Source organism: Indicator indicator, chromosome 14 (genome assembly GCF_027791375.1).
Source record: "Indicator indicator isolate 239-I01 chromosome 14, UM_Iind_1.1, whole genome shotgun sequence".
Taxonomy (NCBI): Eukaryota; Metazoa; Chordata; class Aves; order Piciformes; family Indicatoridae; genus Indicator; species Indicator indicator.
In genome coordinates this window covers 7,352,210-7,377,427 of record NC_072023.1, presented here as the reverse complement: position 1 = coordinate 7,377,427, position 25,218 = coordinate 7,352,210, and the positions used below count along the sequence as shown (strand labels likewise).

The following is a 25,218-nucleotide window of genomic DNA, read 5'->3' as shown; positions in this document are numbered from 1 at the left end:
GGCGCCTAAGCCGGTGTAGCGCCGCTCATTGGCGGCTAAGTGGGCGGTGCTGGGCTCCCGCGCTCGTTGATGGCGTCAGCGCTTAGCGCCGCAGCGGGAGGAGGTCCTGCCACGCGCGGGGCCGGCCGGCGTAGGGGTGCGGGGGACGCGCGAGCCCCGCGCTAGCCGTGTCCTTCGGGCATGTCGCGCCTTCCGGCTCAGAGGCTTGTGGCGGCGGTGAGGGGCTGGCGCGGCTTCCCAGGTCAGAGACTCCTCTTTCCCCTACGCGCCGTACTTCACCGGTGTAGCCCAGCTCGGTCACGCCGGGTCCTGCCCAGCCCCGCGCCTGTGTGTGCTTCCGACCCCAGGGCTCTGGTAGCTGACAGCCCGGGATACGCTAAGCGTTACTGCTGGGTAGAGCCTGCCTTTCTACCCCCCGACACTGGCGGTGCTAAGGGGCGAGCGGGCGAGCTGTATGGCCGCCCTCGTCTCCTTTGGGCTGTAGGTGCGAGAGGCACGGGAAGGCAATTCTCTCCGGAAGCGAAGTTGTAGCCCCAATCACGGTTGAATCCGAGGGAAGAACAGTCTGCTATGTGAAAAATAAAGCAACGATATGGAACGCTTCTTGCTGTCGTCAGAATACTACTTTATTTAGTGCCTCTTGTGTTCGCTTGTTTCGTTGTAAGCCATCGTGTTTATCTTCAGTGTAGGTGGAGAGAAACGGTGAAAACACTTTTAAAACTGCACAACAAATCTGCAATACATTTCACTGGTTGCCAGGCTCTTAATGCAGGCAGTCATCACATAATGAATACTTTGTTATGACTATCACTTGTCATACATAAATACTCTTCAATTAGTGGCTAATAATACTGGCTCCCACAGAAAACCCACAGCCTGTATATTCTGCTGTCTTTGAGCCTGAAAGGCAGGCAGCTGGTTTGCTTTTGTTGTACTTATTTGTGCTAGTGACTGAGTTGGTTAAAATTTGTTCTAAGAATCTAGTGCCATGCTATAGTAGCACGAATTGCTTTTGTCGTAGGCACATAGTAAGTGGCATAATAGAGAACCATCTTCCAAAACATCAGCTGGTAGATGTGAGGAGATTGATTACTATCTCCTACCATGTGTTTAATTGTATCTGGGCAAAAGCTGTCTCTTTCCATGTGCTTATTTGTCTCTAGGAAGAAGCAGTTCTTTAGTTGCAAAAGGCTGTGACTAAGAATTCCAAAGTAGGTAACGTTTGTGACAGTTAGATATAATTTTATCTTTTATCATGCACACTCCCAGCTTCCAGAAGCACACTTGTAATTCTCTTTGGCTGTGTGTGAATTTGAAGAGGGACGTCTAACTCTATGCTTCTGAGGAACTGTGTTTGATCTGGTTAATGCTTCTGTCAAGTAAATACATCAACAGGGAATCTTAAAACATTGCATGTCAAGCCCTGCAGTGTTTGAGTAAAGTGAGCTAGGAAGACCAGAGTGCAGCATGAACACCAAGTACAGAAATCAGGCCTCTGCAAACCAGCATAGCTTTCTGAGTTTTCTTGCTGGATTGTCAGGTTTAGCATATGAATCTGTTTTATGAATATTTGATCATTAGTTGAGTCATGTGCCCATCATTTCATAAGCTGTTACGGTACACAACAATTTGAGAAGGGGGATATTTATGTGATAAGGTGAATGAATGCTATTGAGTTAGGTGTATGGAGTATAATTCTTCATCTTGCTAATTGGAAAGGTGTTTTACCTTGACATGGTGCATTTCTTTTCCTCTAGTTTGTGAGTCATGTGCTCTCCGAAGATTTTCCATCCAGCCTGCCCAGCAGAAGATTCCAAGCCGATATCTGGGCCAGCCCAGCCCCTTCACACACCCACACCTTCTCAAACCAGGTTAGGTTCAGGCCCTGTGTAAGCCAATCATTGGTATTCATTCTTGCCTCTATTTTTCTGAGATGTCTGGGACAGAGTATTGATTTGCTGCATCATACAGGTGTCCATGATTTCAACTGTTTGTGATTAGCTTCAATAGGCAGTAATTATATTCAGTATTTAATTTCCTTGTCTGTGATGATAGTGATTCCAAAAATAGGCTTCACATGTTAGCTTTTTACCTTTTTCTTACAGAGTGCTTGGTGGCAGTGGCATCTTTAGGAGCTCATTGTCCTGCAAATACAATACAATTTATATTAGGGAGGAGTCCTTTGTGCAAGCTGAACTGCTTTGTATCTAATGTCTTGTGGGTCACAGAATAAAAATGCTATTCGGAAAAGGAGATCAGGGGGAGACATCCTGAGAGTTGGGCACCTCTTGTTTAAAGACCATACCCCATGCAAAAGAGTATTTAAGTTGTGAGGAAAAGAAGAAACAGAAATTTGTGGCTATGAAGTTAGAAGGTAATGATGAAAGAGAAGTTGAGGTTGTGAACTTTTACGAGATTAATGAAAATGAGCATGTGGGTATGTGTGCACCATGATTAATCTAAAAGAAATTTGAAGTAAAAATACATTCCAGAATATGTCCAGGAAAATATTCTAGTTTTGTATTCTTTATCCATAGATAGGTATACAGAGAGATGAGATTAATATGTAATTATATACTTACGTATTTAAATATAGAACAATTCAGGTCAGAGGAACCTTAGGAAGTTACTGGTCCCACTGTAGGTAAAGAGCAGGTTCAAGAGCATCTAAAGAAACTGAAGGTGCACAGTTCTATGGGGCCTGACAATATCCTGAGGGAGCTGGCTGATGAAGTTGCCAAACCATGGTCCATCATATTCCAAAAGTCACAGTGATGTGGTGAAGTCCCTGCTGACTGGAAAAGGGGAAACATAAGCCCCATCTTCAAAAAGGGGAAGAAGGAAGACCCCAGAAACTGTAGGCCAGTCATTCTCACCAGTGACAAGTGGTGTCCCTCAGGGGCTGGTACTGGAACCAGTGCTGTTTGACATCTTTGTCAGTGACATGGAGAGTGGGGTTGAGGCATCCTCAGCAAGTTTGCAGGTGACATGCTGGAGGGAAAGGATGCCATCCAGATAGACTTGGACAGGCTTGAGACATGGGCCCAAGCCAGCCTCAAGAAGTTCAGCAAGGCCAAGTGCAAGGTTCTATACCTGGGTCAGGGCAATCCCAAGCACAAATATAGGCTGGGCAAGGAGTGGCTCAAGCAGTCTCAAGAAGGACTTGGGGGTGTCAGATAAACTCAACATGAGCCATCAATGGTCGCTTGCAGCCGAGAAGAGCAACTGTATCATGGGATACATCAAAAGAAGTGTAACCAGCAGGACGAGGGAGGTGATTCTCCCCCTCTGCTCTCATGAGACCCCACCTGGAGTACCACGTCCAGTTCCGGTATCCGCAGCATAAGAGGGACATGGAGCTGCTGGGGTGGGTCCAGAGAAGTGCCACAAAGATGATCAGAGGGCTGGAGAATCTGCCCTATGGAAAAAGGCTGAGAATTGGGGCTGTTCAGCCTGGAGAAGAGAAAACTCTGGGAGACCTTATAGCAGCATTCCAGTACTTGAAGGGCCTTACAAAGAAAGCTGGGGAGGGACTTTCACAAGGGTTTTTAGTGATAGAACAAGAGGGAATGGATTGAAGCTTGAGGAGGGTAGATATTAGGAGGAAATTCTTTATAGTGAGGATGGTGAGAATCTGGAACACGTTGCCCAGGGAGGCCTTGGATGCTCCCTTCATGGAGGTGTTCAAGGCCAGGTTGGATAAGGCCTTGAGCAACCCAGTCTAGTGGAAGGTGTCCCTGCCCATGTCAGGGGTTTGGAACTAGATCTTTAAGATTGTTTCCAACATAAACCATTCTGTGAGTGTATGAATCTCTGCTCAAAGATGAGCAAACTTCAATATTAGATCAGGTTAATTAACAGCCCACAGTAAATGAGGCTGACACTTTGAAAGTATTCACAGCTGAAACACTGGAGATGAATTTTCCGTTTAATTAGGTGTTTTCCTTAAGATCATACAATCCACCTTGCTGCAGCTTCTGAACTTCACTGGGCTATTGTGGTCGTTAGCTGACTGAAATGCAGCAGAGCATAAGAAATCGACAGCATAATGTAGAGACGTGGGATCAGATTGCAATAAACCAGTTTCTGTGTTCTCTAGCATTTCTAGATTTGCAGAGTAAACCAGACTTTGCAGGTTTGGGGTTTTTTCTTTAAAAAAACACACCACCTTTTACACTAAATAGGTGCTGGCGTTCTGTGGTGTAAAGTTAAATGCAAATACAACATCCACGATTCTTCTTAAACTCTTTTTAGAGGGAAAAGGATTCTGGATAGAACTTGCCTGTCCCACCCCATCTATGCAAGAATCTACTTACAGTACAAGTCAAAGGTCCACTTTTATTCTAGAATTGTCGCAGCATGATACATTAAAGAGGAAGAAAAGATTATGAAAGTAGAAAGTTAACTGCATGAAAATGCAACTTATGTTAAAATAGGGTATTAGCCAAAGTACTGAGTAAGGTTTATGTATTAATTGAAATCATAGTCTTACATTTTTAAAAATACATACTTTGTTGTTGGTTGTTCTTCCAGCTTCAGTCTGGTTTTGGTGAGTATCTTGGTTGCTGTACTTGGTATTCTTTGTGACTGCAGTAATGTAAAATGTGCTTTCATCTAAGAGATCATTTGTTTAGTTAGAGTCATTAGAAATATTAGTATTCAACTTTGGAAAAATCCAAAGTGTTAATTATTGAGAAAAGCTACATCTGCCCTGGAGAAAATTCCTTCTCTTAATCAGAGTCTGACACCAGCGTACAGCCGGTGGTTTGTTTCTGCCTGGAATCTTGTGACTGGTTAGACTCTGCAACCCCTGTCTTTCTGCCTGATCTCCCAGTATCTGTAACACTCAAACTGCCCCTTGGGGTTTAGAACTGGTTACTTAATGAGTTGACTTAGTGTGTATTTGAATAGACATTCTAGCTTTATCTGAGAAAATTAGTTCCTGGGGAGATAATCTTCTGTTCAATGTTCAGATACTATAAAACCCATCAGTTTTCAGCAGTCAAAGTCCAGTTTGTTCTGCCCCTTCCCCTTTTGTAAACATCTCTGAAAACATCCATCTGGTTTGGATGTTTGTCTAAATCTACCAGGTTTTTGTGATTTCTGCTTTTGCGCAGAAATGCATAAGAGAAAATCCAATTTGTTAAAACAAATTGCTGTCTTTGCATGATGGAGGAGCAGTTTGAGTGAGGGTGTGCTGTAGGGGGGTGGAAGCTGAAGAGATGCATGGGAAAGCACGGAAAGGCTAATGAGGACCACAATGAAAGACATCAGGGGATAGACAGGAATCAGGCAAAATATCCTGAGTGCCTTGAATTTCTTGATCTGTTCTGTTTTGTATTTGTAGGAGAGGTAACCCCAGGAGTGTCGCAGGTGGAATATGCACTTCGCCGACACAAACTGATGGCACTGATCCAGAAAGAGGGCCATGGGTGGGACGGCTTGGAACACACAGTGATTCTGCTGTCCAACCCCACATACTACATGAGCAATGACATCCCCTACGTTTTCCACCAGGACACTAACTTTCTGTACCTCTGTGGGTTCCAGGAGCCTGACAGCATTCTGGTGCTGCAGAGCATTCCTGGCAAAGCGCTGCCCGCCCACAAATCCATACTTTTTGTGCCCCGGAGAGATCCAAGCAGAGAGCTGTGGGATGGGCCCAGATCAGGCACGGATGGAGCAATTGCTCTCACAGGAGTGGATGAAGCTTACACCATTGAGGAGTTCAGGCACTTGGTGGCCAAGCTGAAAGGTAACAAAAAATGGAGAGAGAGTGAGGTGAAATGTGATTTGCAGGGCCTGGATGGTATGGGTTTGGAGGTTGATTTGCAAAGACGTGGGGATTTGTCAAATGTACATGCTATGAATTGGTAATCTTCCAGATTTGGAAGAGGTTGCTAATGTCCTGTGACAGTGAAAGCATTTATGTGGTTTGTAAGTGCAGAGTCGGGGGAAATTCATGCCTCAAATAAAGCAACAAATCTAGTTCAGTATGGGGAGGACATTTCTACATTTATTTTCATCTGTGTCAGCTTTTGTTTTGCATTGCAGGTGAGTCAAACATTGTTTGGTATGACATGAGAAAACCAGTGCACACAGAGCTACACTCTGACTACATGCAGCCACTGGCTGAGATAAAAGCTCGGAACAAAAACCATATCCAGGGCATCCGACACCTAGTGCAGAACCTTCGTCTGATCAAATCTCCTGCAGAGATTGAAAGGATGAAGATAGCTGGACGAGTGACAGCAGAGGTAAGGGATTGTGTGCTCTCCTAATGAACCAATACATTCCTTTAAAGAAAAAAGGGGGGAGAGCTGTTTGTGAGGTGACATGGATAGCTTTGGTCTAATCTCTTACTGGACTGGAGAGGGCTGTTTGTGAGGTGACATGGATAGCTTTGGTCTAATCTCTTACTGGACTGGAGAGGGCTGTTTGTGAGGTGACATGGATAGCTTTGGTCTAATCTCTTACTGAACTGCTTTGTTGCAACTATTGCCTGTACTCAGCTCCCTCCACATGACAAGGAGAAGCAAGATGACTGCTTGAACTGCCAGTTTCTCCCAATTAGTTTAATTCCATCGAAGACAAGCTAGCAGCTGTTAGACTTTTAAGTATTGTGGTTTAGCCCCAGCCAGCAACTGAGCACTGTGCAGCCACTTGCTCACTCCTCCCCCATTGTGGGATGAGGAGGAGAATCAAAACACAAAAAAAAAGTCAAAACTCATAGGTTGAGATAAGAACAGCTTAATAACTATAATAATAATGGTAATGAAAATAATCACAGCAAAAAGAGACAGAAATAAAACCCAAGAAAAGTGATGTTCAATGCAGTTGATCACCAACCTGCTGACCCTCCCAGCCAACTCCCCCCGTGTTTATCTGAACATCCTATGGTATGGAATGTTGCTTTGTTTAGTTTGGGTCAGCTGTCCTGGTCATGCTCCCTCCCAGCTTCTTGTGCACCTGCTTGCTGGCACAGCATGGGAAAATGAGAAATCCTTCACTTAGGATAAGTGCTACTTAGGAACAACTAAAACATCAGTGTATTATCCACATTATTCTCACACTGAATCCAAAACACAGCACTGTACCAGCCACCAGGAGAAAAATTAACTCTGTTCCAGCCAAAACCTGGAGAAAAAGCAGTATCTGTTCTGGAGCAAGGGTAGCCTCTTCACTTTTTTCCCACCTTCCCCTCTCCTTCCCCAAACTATTTTCTTGCCCATTTATCGAGTTGATTTTGAGGAAACAGGTCTTCTGTAAACGAATTACCTGTGTATGTATCTGTATTCCCCCTTCTCCTTCAAAAACTCCTTTTGAACTCATGGGGCAATTTTAAACAAATCTGAGAGATGCTGGAAATGCTGTTATGGTTTTGTAAATATTACTACAATAGATAGCCAAATAGAAAAGAGAGGCACAGCTTGTCAGTCTCTGAAGGAAAAGCTGCATAAGACACCCCTATTATAGGTGAGGGAGTCCATAGGTGAGGCAGCTTGTAAAATGCCAACCCCTGGGATCAGCTTCCATCATCTAATCCTTTTTTAAAAACTAGAATCAATCATCTTCTAAACACAGTGTCACAGGAACCAGAGTTTAATTGATTCCAGTCTTGACAAGACTGCATTTTCAGCTACCTCTCGTCCTTTGTTCTGGGCCAGGTCATTTCAGACCTTCCTAAAAAGACAGCAGGTAAAAAACAAACTTCCCTTAAGTTCAGGCTCCTTTGCTAACTGAAAGGCTGTTCTTTTTCCTAGGCTTTCATAGAGACAATGTTTGCCAGCAAATCCCCAGTGGATGAAGCCTTTCTGTATGCAAAGGTGAGTACATGGTAGCTGGAGGTGAGATAGATGGGGGGCTGTTGTTTATCCTTCCAATTTTACTTTATGTTGCACAAATCAAGAAAGTAGTTGTAGGATATGAATTAAAATAGCCCCAGGGCAGTTCATCACCTGAATCAGCACTAATGGTCTCCTCCTCTCTGGATTGATATTCCAGTTTGAATTTGAGTGCCGAGCTCGTGGTGCTGACATCTTGGCGTACCCCCCTGTTGTTGCTGGTGGCAACAGATCAAACACTTTGCACTATGTGAAGAACAATCAGCTCATCAAGGTAAACCATGTGCAGTTCAGCAATTTAAAATGCAGTGCTGTGATATGCTGTTCCCATATGAGTCCCCAGGCTGCTCTTTGCTTGAACTGAACAGATCAAAACACTTCAATAAGTATTTTCAAGTGAGCCGGGGAAAGGAATCCTGTCCTGGTTAGAATTACTGTCAGTGACAGATTAACTTCACTCCATCTAGCCTCTTCCTCTCCTCTTTGCACTTGCTGCAGTGTTTCCTCAACACTCTTTCCTCAACACTCTTTCCTCAACACTCTTTCCTCAACACTGTTTCCTCAACACTGTTTCCGTACTCAACAGTGTTTCTTCAACAAGTGGAAGGACTTGCATGCAAGCTTACAAATACTTCATTTAGTGAGCACGTCTGCTCCCATACCATGCAGCAGTGTGCAGTGCTCTGTGGGTTGCTAACCTCACAAAAGAGAGGACCTCTGCAGCAGGCAGAGAGAAGGCACGAGAGGGTGGAAGATGTCTTCTGCCATCTCTTGCATTGCTTGGCCTTGCTTTGCAGCATAAGGTGCATTACTGCATTCCTACCTTGGTGAATCCAAAATGCATTTTGGATTCTGTAGGCCAGCAAAACGGAAAAAGGGAACAAAGAGGGAAGGGGTTAGTGTTAAGTGGTGAGAGGTGGGTTAGATGGCTGTAGGTAAATTAGCATGTCTTAACTTGAAAATTCACATTATTGAACTGAATCCTCTCCAGCTTTCCTAACAATACACCTTTAGATTCAGATAAGCATTTTCAGAAGCAGTATTCCTCTACTGCTCTACTCATGATTAATTTTTCAGAGGAGCATGTTTTTCCTCTGTCTTAATGCAAGATGAAGCTTTCGCACTAGCATTGTCTTTTCTTGAAGTTGGCATGCTAGCAGACCTTGAAATGATCTGCAGAGACAGACATACAAAAGATATGACAGGCTGCTTTTGGCAGAAAGAAGCCTCCTTTGTTGTACTGTCATCCAAGGTCAGGCGTGCTCTTGTAACTCCAGTTGCTTCTGTTAAAGTTGTTCAGTTAAATGACTGCCACTTGGGTTTTTTCAGAACAGTTAAGGAGGTTAAACCCATAAACTTGACTCTTCCTTTGTGTGCTACTTCCTATAGATCTTTTTGCCAAATGGGCTAACAAACTGTCTAATTTGGAAGGTATCTGAAGGCCTTATGTGGGCTTTATTCATTCCACCACTCAGTGGAGTCAGCTTTAAAGAACGAGGACAAGGTGCATGACATGAGACACTCACTGGACAATCAAACCACAGGCTGAACTGACTTTGCCAATCAATTGTTACTTAGCTTGTTTAATTGCTTGGAAGAGGGTAGGTGTTATAATTTCGTATTTTACTTAAAGAATCAAATGATTCAGCTATTCTGATTAAAAAATACAATTTAAATGGATAGTTTGTGCTCTGTCTATTCACTGGGAAAGTGAGATCTGTTCACTGCTTGTTTATCTACTGTGTAGGTGTTTGTGGCACTTCACTGTACACAATGGTAGCAGCTAGCACTGGAAGTAGTGCTAGCAATTAAATTTGCTTCTTATTTTTCCTGTTAATGTGCTATGTCATTCCACACCCTGGCTGCTGGCACAGTCATGGATCTGTGGAATGACTCTCAATAAAAGGCCTTGCAGTACGTGTAGTGTAAATCCTTAGAGAGTTTAATTCAAACCTTTTACTGATCTTGCTTCTCCCTTTGTTTTCAGCCTCTTTAAAGAGGGAAGGCAAGGCAGCAATTTTGTTCTTAGCCCTTTGTCTTTTTGGCATGGCTTTCTGGGAGATGTGCAGTCAGTGATTTAATAGACATGGAACAGTTTTGCTGAAATGAATTGGAAGTTCGCACCTCCAAAAGATTTTTCTTCATCACCAGATAGGTTCAGAAGAGTATCTTCGAACAATCAAAAAAGTCCCAGATGGGAAGATGGTCAAAGCTATTAAAATTACATTTTCAGTAGTGGTACACTGTCAGGTGATTTTGTTGGGTCCTCCTACCTTGTGACAATCTCTAGCTGTTAGTGATCGTGGGGATAGCTCACAAATCTTACGTTTTTGTTGCAAAACTCTTCTATCTCAGTCACTAGCAGAGAATTTCTAGTGAAAGGAGTCAGTGGTGTAATTTGCTGGAGTAAGCAATCCATGTATGAATAGGACTGATGTCTTGAGCACAAAGTAGTTCCAGGAAAATGCTTTTTTTTACTCCACAATGTGTTTGAAAATCAGTGGTAAGCATAACAGTCAGAGAGACTGTCATGCAGAGGAGCAATCCAACTGGAATAGCCTATTTATAAAACAGTTGCACTTGCAGTGTTGGTCTGCAAAAGGAATTCACATCTCTGCAGCTGCTTTGCAAAAATAGGTATGTAATCTCCTTTCATGCTCTCAGACAGAAAAATCAATTCAGTCAATGGCTGGACTGGCTCACAGGGCATTTTTCCTGTTATTCTCCAGGATGGTGAACTGGTCTTGCTAGATGGTGGATGTGAGTCTTCCTGCTATGTAAGTGACATCACACGTACCTGGCCCGTCAATGGAAGGTATGCTGTGATAAGGCTGTTTTGAAGAACTTTGAGAAGCTCTTAAATAATTGATGGGTTTAATATATGTATGTATTCTGTGTGAGTAGTTTCAACATGTACCATTCTGTGGTTCTTCAGAGTAATCAAATTATATAAACTAATCTTTCAGCATGAGAAACTGTATTCCCCACTGCCTTATTAATTGCTGCATGAATATGTGTGGTTACTGCTATTTTCAGCTATTGCAGCATGCTTCAAGTGCAGGGAGGGGTTTTGTGCATTCAGCTGTGACTGACTTTGATTGTGTGTAAGAAAACAGGAGTTTAGTTGACCTGTACATAGCTCTGTCAGTTCTGGATTTGCTGCTGTGATGTCCTTGTGATTGTGTCTTTGAATCCAGTATGTTTTGGCTCAAGTGCATTCTTTTTCCTGCAGTAGCTTTGCCTTGCTTTACTTTGGGGTTAAGTTGTCAGCTGAGAAACCCTGCCTCTGTGTATTGACTGGTATGTTGCAGTGATGTTTGTCTGGCACTTCTTGTAAGGAGCCAGTTGCTTTCATTTCTGACTTTCCCTGCTCCAAAGATGAGCTGAATCTGCCCACAGAATAGGTTCTAGGTAGAGGTTTAGTTGTGAGAAATGTCATTTGTTCCTTTTCTGAATGATTTACAGGTTCACCAAACCCCAAGCAGAACTATACCAGGCTGTCCTGGATATCCAGAAGTCCTGCCTGAGCCTCTGCTCCCCAGGCATGAGTCTAGAAAATATCTACAGCCTCATGCTGAGTCTTATTGGACAGAAACTGAAAGACTTGGGGGTCCTAAAGAGCAGTGTCACTGACAGCCACTACTTCAAGGTACTCAGCCTGACTGTTTTCTCCTTGGATTATGTTAGTGGCTATAGTTTGGCTCAGGAATGTGCTTTTCAGGTGTATCTTCTAATTGCTGCCATGTATTGTGCTTCAATTCATGCTATGGGCTGGTCTCAACCCAGGACTGGATTTGTCTCAGAGAAGGCTAAACTTGAAGATGCCCACAATTTGGTGTGAAGTAACCCCCTCAGTCTTATATGCACATAATGTGATAGCTTCATCTAAACATAAGGAGAAATTTCTTTAAGGATAATGGAGCACTGGAACATGCTCCAGAGAGGTGGTAGAGTCTCCATCTCTGAAGGCATTCAAAACCTGCCTGGATGTGTTCCTCTGTGACCTTCTGTAGGTGAACTGCCTTGGCAGGGGGTTGGACTTGATCTCCAGAGATCTTTTCCAACCCCTACAATGCTGTGATCATGTGTGTGATTCTGTGATGTGTTCCTCTGCTATTTCCTTCTGCAAGCCCATTCCTGTTGGTGGACACTACTTGTTAGTGTAGATGCAGCTTTACAGTACAGGTAGTCTGAAGGGACCTACACAAAATTCTGGGTCCAGGGCTGGCTGCAGGCACTTAGCCACACTTTCATGATCTGTGTAACAGCAGAAATCTGCAATGCTACCAAGAGGTGCAGCCCATTCTTCTCAGTCCTTCCACTTTTTGCCTCTTCTGTGCTATTTTGTGTCAGTGTTGGGATTCACAGAGCTACCTGGTGAACAAGGCTGGGAAACTTGTCTGCTGAACCTGCAGGTAAAATAGGATTGGCTTGTGGTTAGAGAAGTTCATCCGGTCCCAGTCACTGCAAACCTGCATGACTGCTGATGCCGATACAAGAAAGAATGTGGAACCGGGTGATGGAACCACCCCTTTGGCAGCAGGACAGATTTCTACCAGATTTGGTTGTCCTACCCGTGTGAGTGCAGAACATGAAGGAAGGCTACCACGCCAGCTCTTCCCGGCAGGCGGCAGCACAGCCAGATGAGACCAGCGCTCACAGCTCCCTACCCAGTGAATGTGAGGAGCGTGAGAGAGAGGAGGGATTAGCTCTTTGATTCCTGCTGTCAAGGAGCTCCTCTCTGGAGGGAGGGGGATTAGAATGCTGCAGGGAGAGGTGCTGTCTGTGCCCTGCAGGGGTGGATTAAAATCCTGCTGTAGCTACTGAGTGAAATTGGCACAGCATTTGCTCTGTCCTGCATAGGAGATCTTTTTGCCACATCATGTAGCAGCTCTATCAGCTACTGCTGGTTGTCAGGGTCTGCTGCTGGGAGCAATGCAGGACTTGGATGTTTAAAAAATACAAAGGGTTGGGGCAGCAAAGCTCAGTGAGTGGAAAACTGAAGTCTCACCTGACACACTGAGGGGCTTGGGCTCTTCTTTTCAGTGGGGGAAAAGGCAGTCTGCAATATGCTTACAACAGGCACCTGGTACTGATGGGTTTTGAGGGCTATCCAGTTCTGGTAAATGGAATGCAGCCCCTGATGAGCTAGTCGTGGCAGTGAGTTCGCTAGTTAAACACATAACTACTCTGCCTCTTCTCCCCACCTTTTCTATTAGAACGAGTGACTGGGATGCGTTTAACTGCCTCTGTGACACTTGCTTTGTCTTCTGCTAGGCTGTTCGAAAGTACTGCCCACATCACGTAGGCCATTACCTGGGGATGGATGTTCATGACACGCCAGATATGTCCCGGTCACTCCCACTCCAGCCGGGCATGGTGATAACCATTGAACCAGGTAAAAAGATACACAGTCAGTGGTGGACAGAAGCGTGCAGCACTGGGGATAACAGTCTCGCTTTCAGTAGTTAGTTGGTCCCTCAGGACAGAGCATTCGGGTCCTTTCTGGTGAAACTGAAAATGGTTACAGAGTTGGAAAACCTTGAGTTATCCCCTTCCCAAAGTCAGTACTGTATCTCCCTCCCAGGTACAGCCAAGGTAATAAATTATGGGAGCAAGCTCTCAGAAAGTGCCTGTGCAGCAGAAAGCAGAGCAATGAAGACCTCAAACTGACAGTGTTTGACCTGCAGCAGTACAGGTCAATTGCAGTGCAGAGAAATAGAGTCAATTCACTTGTGCTGTGTTCTGTGTTATTGTGACTGAACTACTACCAGTCCCTGGTAGTGTCTCAAGCCTTGCAGTCTACAGTTACAGGCATCCATAACTTAGCTTTGCAAGTTGGGGATTTTGTGATGAATCTTTCTTTCTGCTTGCCAGTAGATTTGGAGCTGTCAGCTGGAAATTGGTATTTAATGCTTGGCTCTTCTCTCTCTCTATTCAGAACATTGTTAAAATCATCATTGTGAACATAGCATTGAGAGCAAGAAGCGTGGAAAGACCAGCTGTAATTGTGGAAGCTTTTTATTAATATGTCAATGTCTGTAGGCACTGAGGGACACTTTTCTTTCTTTGCCTACCATCTGCCGTGAGTGAGGGAGAAAAGAGAGAAGTTTTCCTTACTAAACATTTTTGGGATCAAACTCATGTTGCTGAAAATCCAGCCCTGCTCTCATGATGGTGCAGTAAGGGAAAGATGTTGTTGTGCAGGGTGCTGTATGGTTTAATTCCCCTTCTTCTTCCAGGCATCTATATCCCTGAGGACGACGTGAGTGCCCCGGAGAGGTTTCGCGGCATTGGTGTGCGCATTGAGGACGATGTTGTGATAACTGAGGATGCTCCTCTCGTCTTGTCTGCTGACTGTCCCAAGGAGATCTACCACATTGAGCAGATCTGTGGCCGCAGCTCATGATGCTCCTTCTCTGCCTCTTTCACCTTCCTTAGGAGACACAGCCCTCCAGGGATGCAGATCCTCCTAGCTGGCTGTAGTTGTCAAGAGGTGGAGGACATGGATAGTTGATGCCTCCTTCCACAGCAGGAGCTGGGAAGTGGAATGCAAAAGGCTTGGATACCCAGGGATGAAAAAGTAAAGAAACCTTTTCTGTGTGCATTTTCCTTCTGATGTGATTAGTGCTAATGTTGAGCTGTTGTAGGATATGGGGAAGTGAATGCATCCCTCTGCTGCGTGGATCCATCTGTTCCGGTGCCTTTGGAGGGATGAATTTTGTCAGTCCCACCAGCAGGGCTTCTGCCTGGTCCTTCCCCAGACACATAGGTGCAAGTGCTGAAGCCAGGGCCTGTTTTTTCCCCTTGACATAACGATCCCTTTTCACAACTGATTTTAAAAATGAAGCTTTGATAAATGCTATTCTGGAGGAAAAAAGTCTCATCAAACAGCTTTGATTTTTACAGAGCCCTGAAAGGAGGGAAGGGGTTTGGTAGTCAGGAAGATGGGTTTTCTTGGGAGGTAGTTTAATCTGAAGCCTGTAGAACACTTCTAGTATTTTAAGGGTAAGGACATGTTTGGACCTTGTTCAAACATATGCAAGATAGGCCAGCAGCAGAGAAAAGCATCTCTTCTGGTCTTTCAGTTGATTGGAGTGTTTGGTAATATCAAAAAGGACAGACAGAGCTCAGATTGAACAGACCCATTCTTGCTGTCTTCCACATTCCCTTCTTCTTGTCCCGAGTGTCCATTCCAGTCTCCTGTTCTCAACCTGTCTCTACCCTGGGAATCAGGGCTATGTTGGCTGTGCTGGACCCCACTGGTGAGCTGCTAGGTGTGAGGTGCCTGATTGTGGGACAGTCACAGCACCTTTCTATTCTATGCTGTAAGTGCCAGCAAATTCAACAGAGTATTTTAGACAAGTCTGCCCTATGGCAAGTCTCAAGTCCATGATCACAGCTGCCTGTTGGGTATTGCCAAGTGTGGTCAGTAACTAGCACTCTGTGATAGTGTTTTTGAGGGAGCTGCAGATGTGATTAGGGGCTAGGATGGATGAGGAATTAAGAGAAGAGTTGTCTTCTCTCAACATTGGTCAACTCAGGCCACTGTATGCAGTAGTAAATACACCTGTTAGAGGCAAACGTGGTGTCTGTGTATTTACTAACAATATTTTGACAATCAGCTATCTAACACGTCTGAAAAATGCCTCTCATCAGTGCATCTCCTTTTATTTATGCTTATTATTGCAAGACATCATCCTACTTCCTTTCTGATGGCAGCTTTCAGTATTTTCTTTCTGTTATTCTCAATAGTCTTTCTTTTCTCATATCATCTATTACTGCCCCACTATAATGTCACTGATTTCTAATCCATTTTGCTTTCTAGGTAATGTCACTGCCTCTATTCCCTAATTTGCCTTAATTCCCCACAGTGGATGTTGTCAAAATCATGTAGGGGAGGTTGGCAGGGTTCCCAGGTTCAACCTCTGTCTCTGTTGCTGTGTTAACTTTTAGTAAAATCTGCCCATTTTTTCCCCTTTTCCCTTTTTTTCCCCCTTTTCCCTTTTTTCCCATGTTTCTTTTCACTTAGTGAAGGCCAAGTGGACAATGTTTTTTATCTCTCATTGCTTTTAATGGGAGCTGGCTCTATGCACTGAGGTTTAGATTTGGCACTTGAATGGCAGCCAGGACAAGCCATCATTTTATTTTGTTAAACCTGACAAAAAAGTAAATGCTTTTACACAAGTTTCACCTGTCTAGGAGAATCTGCTAAACTTTGATGGAGGCCTCTGTTAGATGAGCATGTTTACAGTGACATGTACAGTGTGAATTGTTAGAAGAAAGGCTTGGTAAGTGTGGGAACAGAACTGATGAGTACTTTTGGGGTTATGATCTGTTAACACATTTGTTGTTCCAGTTACACCTGTCAGAGCCACGTCAGCTGGGAGAAATCCTGGATTTTTGAACTATGTAAGAAGCTTAAAATAACATTAACCTGGGAGTTGCATGTGTGTGCTGATCTCCACATCTGCCCATGGAGTCAACAGAATTAATGATTGTAGTTACTGTAAATAAGCACATATGAAAAAACATTGGTTTTAAAATAAAACAATTTGTATAATGTTATTTCTTGGGCCATCGAGTTGCATGGCTGTGGAACAGATAAAAGCACCTCCAGAAAAAAAAAAATCTTTTTTTTCAGGGAGATTTGTAAATTCTGTAACCTATCTTGCACTTGAAATAACCTTGTCAAGTGTAGGCACACACCAATTCCTGCTCCTCTCAGGAAAATCCTGCAACATGCAGACACCAATAGATCTCAGCAATGTTGTGGATGAATATTTCTGTCAGTAAAGAAGTGTTTGTGAGCCTGCTGAGTGGGGAGTAATGGATCTGCTAGGGCTGCTGTGCTCCACTGTGCCAAGTGTGTCCGGTTTTGGCTGTAATTCCTCCACAGCGTTCAGCCTAAACTGCTGCTAATGTTTTGAGTCTATTGTTCCATGTAAAGAAGAGTGCGTTTTGCAGAATATATTTGAGTCTTATCAACATACATTTTTGAAGGCTTTCTTTCACTTGTTGCAGAAATGGATAATCAGGGTACCATTTGGGGCCAACACACACGGTGCAGTGTCCCTTGAATACAACTAAATCCATAAGGATTTTGCATGACCTTCATCAAGAAACCCTTCTCCACTGGCACATCCTCCCTAATGGCCTGTCCCATACTGCTGGATTTCCAGCGTCTCTGCCACAGAAGAGATTCCTCACTCCAACCACTTGGGTGCAGGAGCTGCTCTTGGTGGCAGCACAAGTTGCCAGTGGCATGGTGAGGGCGTTGGTGGGATCGCTGGAAGTGAAAGAGAAATTGAGATACATGCAAGTTCGCTTTTTATTGCAGCTGTGGCACAGGTCTAAAGGGAACCCAGAGTGAGGGAGAAAATTTCCAAATGAAAGCCAGCCATCTGTAGAGAAGCTGCTTTGCTTTCAGAGGAAGCCCAGGAGGTTTTTTTCCTTTGCTTTCCCATCTCACTTTCTACCAGGGGCCTGCTTTGCCTTGCAGGGAACTAGTTAGCAGTCAAAGTCCTGTTGTTAAAGTAACAGTCTGAGTAGTGGTGCTGATCTGCAGATGTGATTCTGTCATCAGTGTGAAAAGGGATTTGGCATTTAACACAATTTGGCATTCTGTCTCTATTATCTGTGAAAAAATAGAATATGTCTTTCCTAAAATTGCATTCATTATTTTGCAAAGGAACCTGATGGCACAGGGAGAGGCAAACTGGGCGAGCACATAGAAGAGAATGGAGATGGAGAGGCTTGGGATTGTACAATGCAATAAAGGAGATGCAGGAGAAGGGTCTGATTTGGAGCTGTGGGATGTGTGCAGGTGGATGTGAAAGCAAGGAGAGAACAACAGAGTGTAGAAGATCTATTCAGTGTGTTGTCAGGGTGGTGCAATAGCTCCAGGAAACTGGTTATGCTAACCAGGAGACCCTGATTGATTTTTCCTACTCAGGACAGGAGCAGGGCAGGGGAGGGTGGAACAAAGGAGTCAGATTGTATTGATGAACTTGGTCTTAACAGTTAGTTTAATTATTTCTTTTTAAAATCAATAGAGAATTATCATATGATAAAGTTTCCTGTAGTTTCACATTATTGATCATGTATCATATTTTAAATTATGTGAAGGGGTGGTGGGAGCACATTTCTAGGCAAAATATTCACTGTGATGGAGGGAGCAAGGCTGAATTTACATGCTCTTATGCTACCCAAATTAACCGCTATAGAAAGTTAGTAATTACTTCCAGGAGAATTACCACAAAGCAAAGAGTCAGTGCTAAATTTAAGAAAAAAAACCCTGTGTGAAATAATTGACAAAAATGCTTTAATTATGATGAGATGCTTAATACTTTGTGTAATTGGATCATGAGATTCTGCCCTGCAATAAATTGACATTTTTGATTTCTTTTAAATCAAGTTGTCTAGAAGCCTAGGTAGGCATCTCTTCATTAGTATGCAGATCTAAACTGCATTTAAGTTTATAATTTTCTGAGATCATTACAGCATCTCTGGTATATGTGCTCCCTACATGCATGCTTAGCCTCTACTTGATTAAAAATCATCATTTAAACACTTTACTCAGCACTGGCTCTAGGAGTGGGCCTGACTTATAAAATTCGTTATCTTTCAGAGGTGTAACAATAAGTTACTTTTTTAAAGCAGAATTTATAATCAAAATGTATGGTGAGGCACTGTGGCCTTAGTGGCACTGTTTTTCCCCCTCGGCTCCTTTCACATTCTTGGAGTTTTTCTTGCTCTCTTAACTGGGTGCCAGCTCTGAGCCTTCCTCACTAGCAGCAAGTGGAGCAGTCAATTCCTGTCTGTGACAAGTTATGCCTCAGCTCACCTACTTGTTTCTCTGAAGCACCATCTGACATTTGGCTAAGCAAAACTAGACTCTTCAGAAGATGGGCAGAAAAGAACAAGGAGGAATTTCAATGTCCTCCATAAGTGTTACCTTCTCTTGCTGACTCATACCAACTATGCCTTTTTTAACTACCGTGACAGAGTTATCCATTAACAATGGCAAAGGAAAAAAAAAATAAATACCTGTGTGGGAAAACCTGATGACCAGATCTCTCAGCAAAGGAAGAATTAACAAGAAAGCTCATTGCAGACCCAGGAGTAAGAATGGCTGCTGTTCAATATGTTCCTTCCCCTTTGATGTTGGAGAAACAAGTAGCACTGCAGGAGTGACGTGCAGTCTTGGTTTGAGAATTCCTTGGGTCTCAGACATGCTGTGGTGGGCCAGAATTGACAGTGTTTGAAGCTCTTTGTTGGTTTTCTCAAAAGAATGAAGAGCCTGTGCCTTTTTTAAGGAATCTTTTTGTTGTTTTTGTTTTGTCTTTGTTTGTTTGTGGTTTTTTGTTTTGTTGGGGGTTTTGATGGCTTTTTTTTTTTTTTTTGGTTGGTGGGTTGGGTTGGGTTTTTGGGGGGTTTTTTGTTTTCTTTTTCATGATTCAGGCAGGAATATCATGGCATCAGAAGGTGGGAACAGCCTGTGAATCAGTGATCAGGACCAGGAGAAGCTGTCAGTCCAGCAAAAACTGGTAGAAATGCAATTAATTTTAGGGAAATAGGCTCACTGCTTTTTTGTTTTGTTTTGTCAGTAAATTGGGCCGTTATGAAGAATCTTGTGTGAGGAGGAGAGGGGCTCAGCTTCTTTTCATTCCTAGGCAAAACCAGGCTTCTCTGACCATGCCCCCTTTTGAGAGATTAATACAAAACAGGATTGGCCACTGATTCAATTTAAGATTGAGCAGTCTGATTGTTGTACCAGGAAACAGCAGATCTCAGGTAACTTCTTATCACGTGAATCTCTTACTCAGAAAGGTAATGCTTTAAGTTTGGGGATAATGAACTTTGTTTTTCTAGTCTGTGTGCACACAGAGGGCAACACATAACATCAGGTTTGCCTATGGCAACTACAAGCCATATCTCTGTAATTAGTAGACCTGCATCTTGGTTATGGACATGGTAGTCAGAGGAAGTGCAGCTGCTGATGGTATGGAAGGGGTGGAAGTTCAAGCTTTCTCAGTGCAAGTCTCTTACCAGGCTACACAAACAGGCAGTGAATGCTACCTACAAACACCCTTTCTTACCTCCTTTTGTCAGATGAATCATTTCCATTTAGTAGCCTCTCTGCGCTGACATTTCTGTGCTTGTCCTACTGTGCCATCAGGATCCCGTTGTGATCCAGTAACAGCTTAACATTTTCCCCGTTGCTTCTGGGGAGACCAGGTTTGATGTAGCATCAGGGATCATCAGAGTTCCCATCAGAGGACTGGAAGTGCGGTGGAGCCTGGTCCAGCTGACTCCTCACACGAGGTGCCTGTGCTCCTTCAGCCCAGCCGCACAACTCCTCTTCTTCTCAGAGGGGCAGAGTGAAAGAGCCCTACTGGCAGCTCAGGAATCTCCAGTCCTCACAGCCCCGTGCAACCACCCCTGTCACAGAGGTCTTAAATCTCCAGCTCTCTTTCTAGCTGTTTCCACTCTGAACTTGTAGAGCTGCCAGCCTGCAGCAAAAAGAGCCCCTGGAGTGCTCCTTGCACTGACCTGTTTCTTGTCAGATTCTATATGGTACTGTTGAGGTTCCTGTGATGCATTGCAGCTATCTGCTATGTATATTGCTTTCCAATTTATGCTTTACCCTGTTCTCTTTTTTTTTTTTCTTTCTCATTTTTTCCAGGAGATGAGCTTTTTAAAAACAGCTCCATGAGTGTTACTGTGGTGACTGTAACCAGGCAAAAACATCCAGTTCATATTGAGATGGTTCTACACTTGTGGACTTGGTTATGATAAAGAGATTTGCTTTTTTATAAAGGCATGCTGTATTTTCTGCCCTTCCTTGCAGAGCAGACAGTGCTTTCTGACAAACTCTGTTACACACTCCAAAGTGAGAAGGTGTGAATCATCTTCAAAAGCATGTGCATGCTAGTATAGAAATACAAACACACACACACACATTATGCAAACAAATGTTGTGACTTTTACCTACTTTGAGTTTAGAAGAGATTTTCTCCAAGCCAAATTAAGATTATTTAGGTATTTAACTCTTCGCTTCTTTATGCTTTATTTGGACTCATTGATAAATTTAATTTCACCTAAGAATGTCCAGGGTTTATAATTCCTAGGGTTGAATAATTGCAGTATCTCTTTAACATATTTTACTGTAATTCACTGCCATGTAGCCTCAACATCACCTCCATCTTCAGGGTTTTTCTCAGTTTTGTAATGTAATTTCTTTGCAGTTTGAGGCTTTTGAGGAGACAGCATTCTGTGATTCTCACCTGAGAAGTGCCTTTCCCAAAAAGGTGAGAACGTGCTATCTGAAGGATGTGATTATTACTCTTGAAATTCAGAACTCTCAACTACATGAGTTTTGAACCCAAATGCATAATTCTAACTTAGTTTCTTCGATAAATAAAATAGAACAAGTGTAGCAATTAATGAAAAGGAGGCTTGTAGTGCAAGTCTAAATTCCTAATATACTGATAGCTGCAAATTAATCTCAGCAATTACATATGAGAGCTATTTGCCTCCAGTGTGAAACTCTCTCTGAAATTTTAGTGAATATTAATAATAAATTAGAAGACTGATAAGCTGTTTCTCTAAGCTCGTTTAAGACAAGAAATGCCCCAAATGCTACATCTCTTAAGGCCTCAATTTTTAATGAGTCACAAGCTAATAGAGGACTGTTAAAAATCCTCTAGAATATTGTCTGTCTTCAGTTAATAGAGTCACTGAATGAAAGGGTAGCAGCCACTCTTTGATCAAGTAGCTTGAGCACCATCCTATTACAGCCATTGCACTTTACCTCCTCAATTTAGTGCTGAGCCAGGTAGCTGGTGTGTGACGGCAGCAGATCCCTCAGGAAAGCATCAAGCCTTGATCTGAGGGGTGGGGGAGGGAGAAGGATGAGGTGGAGAATTGTTCCAGTTGTTACCCACCCCATCATTAAAAATCTATCTACTTTTTTGTTGGTTTTTTTTTGGTTTGGTTTGGTTTGGTTTGGTTTGGTTTTTTGTTTTGTTTTGTTTTTCCTCCCCCTTACACTCCCCAAAGGCATTATAGGGAAGATAAGGAGAACCTTTATATGTTTAATGAAGAGCTTTGGATACCTGCTCTTGGTTCAGTTTAGCCTTGAACTGTGGAACTGTCTGTACTTCCATATAAATATCTACAACTCTGAACTTCATGTCCTCCTTCAGTTCTACTTCTCAGAGTTCCTGGAGCTGCACAACAGGGCCATTCACAGTTTAGCAAGGGAAAAAAAAACTTCCAGTGAGTAGTGCCATCTCCTTTTTACTCTTTTTTTTTTTTTCCCCCTAGTACTTAAAATAATCTTTGTGTTTAAAAAATTAAATGTAAAGTTGCAAAAGGGCTTCGCTGGACCTGCATCCATACAGCACTGGGGCCTATCCCTTTTTATGCCATCCTCTTTGTTCCCGTAAAACAAGCAATTGTGCAGGATATGAGCATAGTCCAGCTGTTATCTAAGTCTTCCATTTATTCCCTGAATCACCTGGCTTTGCAGATCTCAGACTACTCATGCCAACACAAAGTGAAAGGAAAAATCCAGATCCTGAAGAGCAAGCACAAAAGAGGGAACCGAGCAACCAACTGAATTGGTGATGCTGGTTAGGTTAGGTTCTGGACTTAGGATCTGGTGGTTTAGAAAAGTCCCATTTTTGCAACTGCCTTTTGATCACTTTAACCTCCTCAATAGCAAAAACCTTCCCCTGAAATCCTCAATGTCTACCTTCTTGCTTTATATTTGAAATTTAACAGGCACGATACAGATTTCATCTACCTCCAGCTTCTGTCAGTCCCAGCTGGTAAACTTGTACTGATCCAATTGTGATAGATCTAACAGGTCACAAACATGCTGTGGCAGAAGATGTTTCCATCCTGTCACCTGATGTTTTCAGAACAATGTTTCCATGGGAATGCTTGCTCCAATTTGCATGCTGGAAGATAGGAATGCTACTTGAGTAGTGTAGTGAAAAGGAGGGGTGACAGGGTCTGTAACTTGGGTTTGCCCTGGAAAAAAAGCTTGCAGAAAGTCTGCAGGAGACTGATCAGGGCGGCCTGTCCCAACCAAAAGCACAGACCAAGAAAACGTCTTCATGAGAGTTTTATTCCATGCCTGGAGGAGAAGGGGTGTGAGCCACGGTGTGCTTTCCTTCTTGTTTTCTTTCCCATTCAAACTGGGGATAGGAGGTACTCCCCTACTTTCCTCTCTTTGGTAATTAATCCAAGAGAAGTGACTGATGCAGCAATTGCAAACTGAGCACACAGCGATGGGCAGCCTCTAGTGCTTATTTTGAATTCATTATTTCCTCTATCTTTTCAGGTTAGTCGTATCAACAGTTTGCTCTCGCTGTGCCTTACTCCATTTGAATTTTGCTCTGCTTAGGATTTTCCATGCAGTCTCTTGTAACCTGCTTGTGCACAAATCATTTTTTCATTTTATCTGGAAGTGGCTGGACTGATGATAGTGTTTAATCTGTTTCAGGAAGTTTTTAGAGGTCACCAGAGTCAAGGAACAACAATTTGCATTATCTACTTTATTACGTGTATTGTTTTTTTTCAGAATAATATTATTTAACTGCCACATGGCAGCTAGAACCATTATTGACATTTATGCTTGCTGAAGATATCATATCCTCTTTCCCCAACTGTGAAATCACCTCATAAATTAGAAGATTAAAACATTATTATTATTATTATTATTATTATTATTATTATTATTATTATTATTATTATTATTATTATTATTATTATTATTAAAATCTGGGCAAGAGGGAAGTTGATTTTTTTTTATTCAAGAAACAAATTAATTTTTATAAACAAATGAAGTATTTTAATAATAATGTAGAATAAAAGAAATAAAATTTTAAGTAGAAGATGAATATATTTAGGAAAGTTAGCAAGACAAATTGTAATTAATTTTGTAACTGTATAATATGTAAAAGTTTTAGAGTGTCCTGATAAAAAGGCCAGCTGAAGTATTGCTGAGCCTATGGCAACAGGAACAAGTGTTTCCAGCTATCCTAGCAATCTTGTAATTGTTTGGATAGGACTTCTGCTCCTATGAATTCTGGTCTTGATGGAAGTGACTGTTTTACCCTAATGAGTATTTGAAATTTAAATATTCATCATGCATTCAAATTATGGAAACAAAAATTTCTCCCAACTGATCTGGCCACTCCTGTACTCAAAGGCCCATTCTCCAGGTGACAACTGCTGTCCTTGGATACAATGAGGCTGCAAGCTCTAGTTGAGCTTTTGCATGTGGTGGACCAGCAAGAAACTTCCATTCTGTGAAGAAGCAAGTTCAGTTTTTTTGTTTGGTTTGGTTGGTTTGGGTTGGTTGTTTTCAAATCTGGATGAATGTGCAAGTGCTAATAGCAGGAATCACAATTCCCCTTTTAATTAAAATATTCAATGTTCTAATAAAAAAGATGCTTATTCTGTGATTTTAGAATCAAAATAAACTGGAGCAATGGTCTTGGCCTAATGCATGCAGTGTTCATAGAGGAACACTTCATCCACTCATTACTTGGGCAGTTTGTATCTTCTTGGGAAAAGTACTTGGCTTCTTTGACCCTTGACTGCTTTCCAGCAGTTCTCTGTGCATCATAGTAAATTAAAAAAAAACCAAAATTAAAATTATTGTTGCTTCTTTTTCACACTCTTTCCATGACTGTTCAGAAAATGAAACGTCCTCAGTCTAGAGTCAAATCCCACACACGCTGCCGTGTGCACCTGGTCTTTTCCGTGCAGTCTGAATAAAGCATGAACGTTCCAAATGCTGTTAGAACCATCTGGGCAACAATAATATAAATACTGTTCATAGCCAGTCTAAAGGAGTTTGGATTAGCATGAGCAGTCCACTGCACAGCCATAGTGTTTAGAGGATGGAAAGGCAATGCTGTTCGAGCTCTCTGAAGTAAAATTCAGAGGCAGTTTACACCAGGCAGGATGAAGGACACACTTTGATCTCAGAGAAACATATCCTTGAAAGTGATATGTAGACTTTGGTGATGTGCACCTGTGATTCAGGAACAGAGAACAAATTATAACCTTGCAAATTTGTATAGATCTGTTCTTTCCAGTCATGGAAATAGGTTGATTTTATTATTTTTAATTTCTTGTTTAATATAGTTTTGGATTTGCAGAGGGACAGTTTCTGCAGAGTTCCTCAGTGTTAGCTACATTAGCATTTTCTAGGCAGCTCATGTAAACTCTAGAGCTTTCACAGCTCTCAGTATTAGCTTTTTAATATAACACAGTCCATACTGGCTTTTATTGCTGTTTGATTTAGGTTGGGGATTTTTTTATGTGGCTCCTCAGCTGCAAGGAATGTGGC

The 25,218-nt window shown here is 42.7% G+C and overlaps 1 protein-coding gene across 1 annotated transcript; it reads left to right on the top strand.

Moving 5' to 3' along the window:
• The first annotated feature begins 180 nt into the window (after positions 1–180).
• On the top strand, positions 181–14,253 carry XPNPEP3 (X-prolyl aminopeptidase 3). Its single transcript, XM_054386847.1, has 10 exons — positions 181–241; positions 1,758–1,871; positions 5,348–5,755; positions 6,055–6,257; positions 7,764–7,826; positions 8,005–8,118; positions 10,574–10,659; positions 11,310–11,493; positions 13,122–13,242; positions 14,087–14,253. The coding sequence occupies exons 1-10, from the start codon at positions 181–183 to the stop codon at positions 14,251–14,253; spliced, it is 1,521 nt and encodes a 506-aa protein (XP_054242822.1).
• The last annotated feature ends 10,965 nt before the right edge of the window (positions 14,254–25,218 follow it).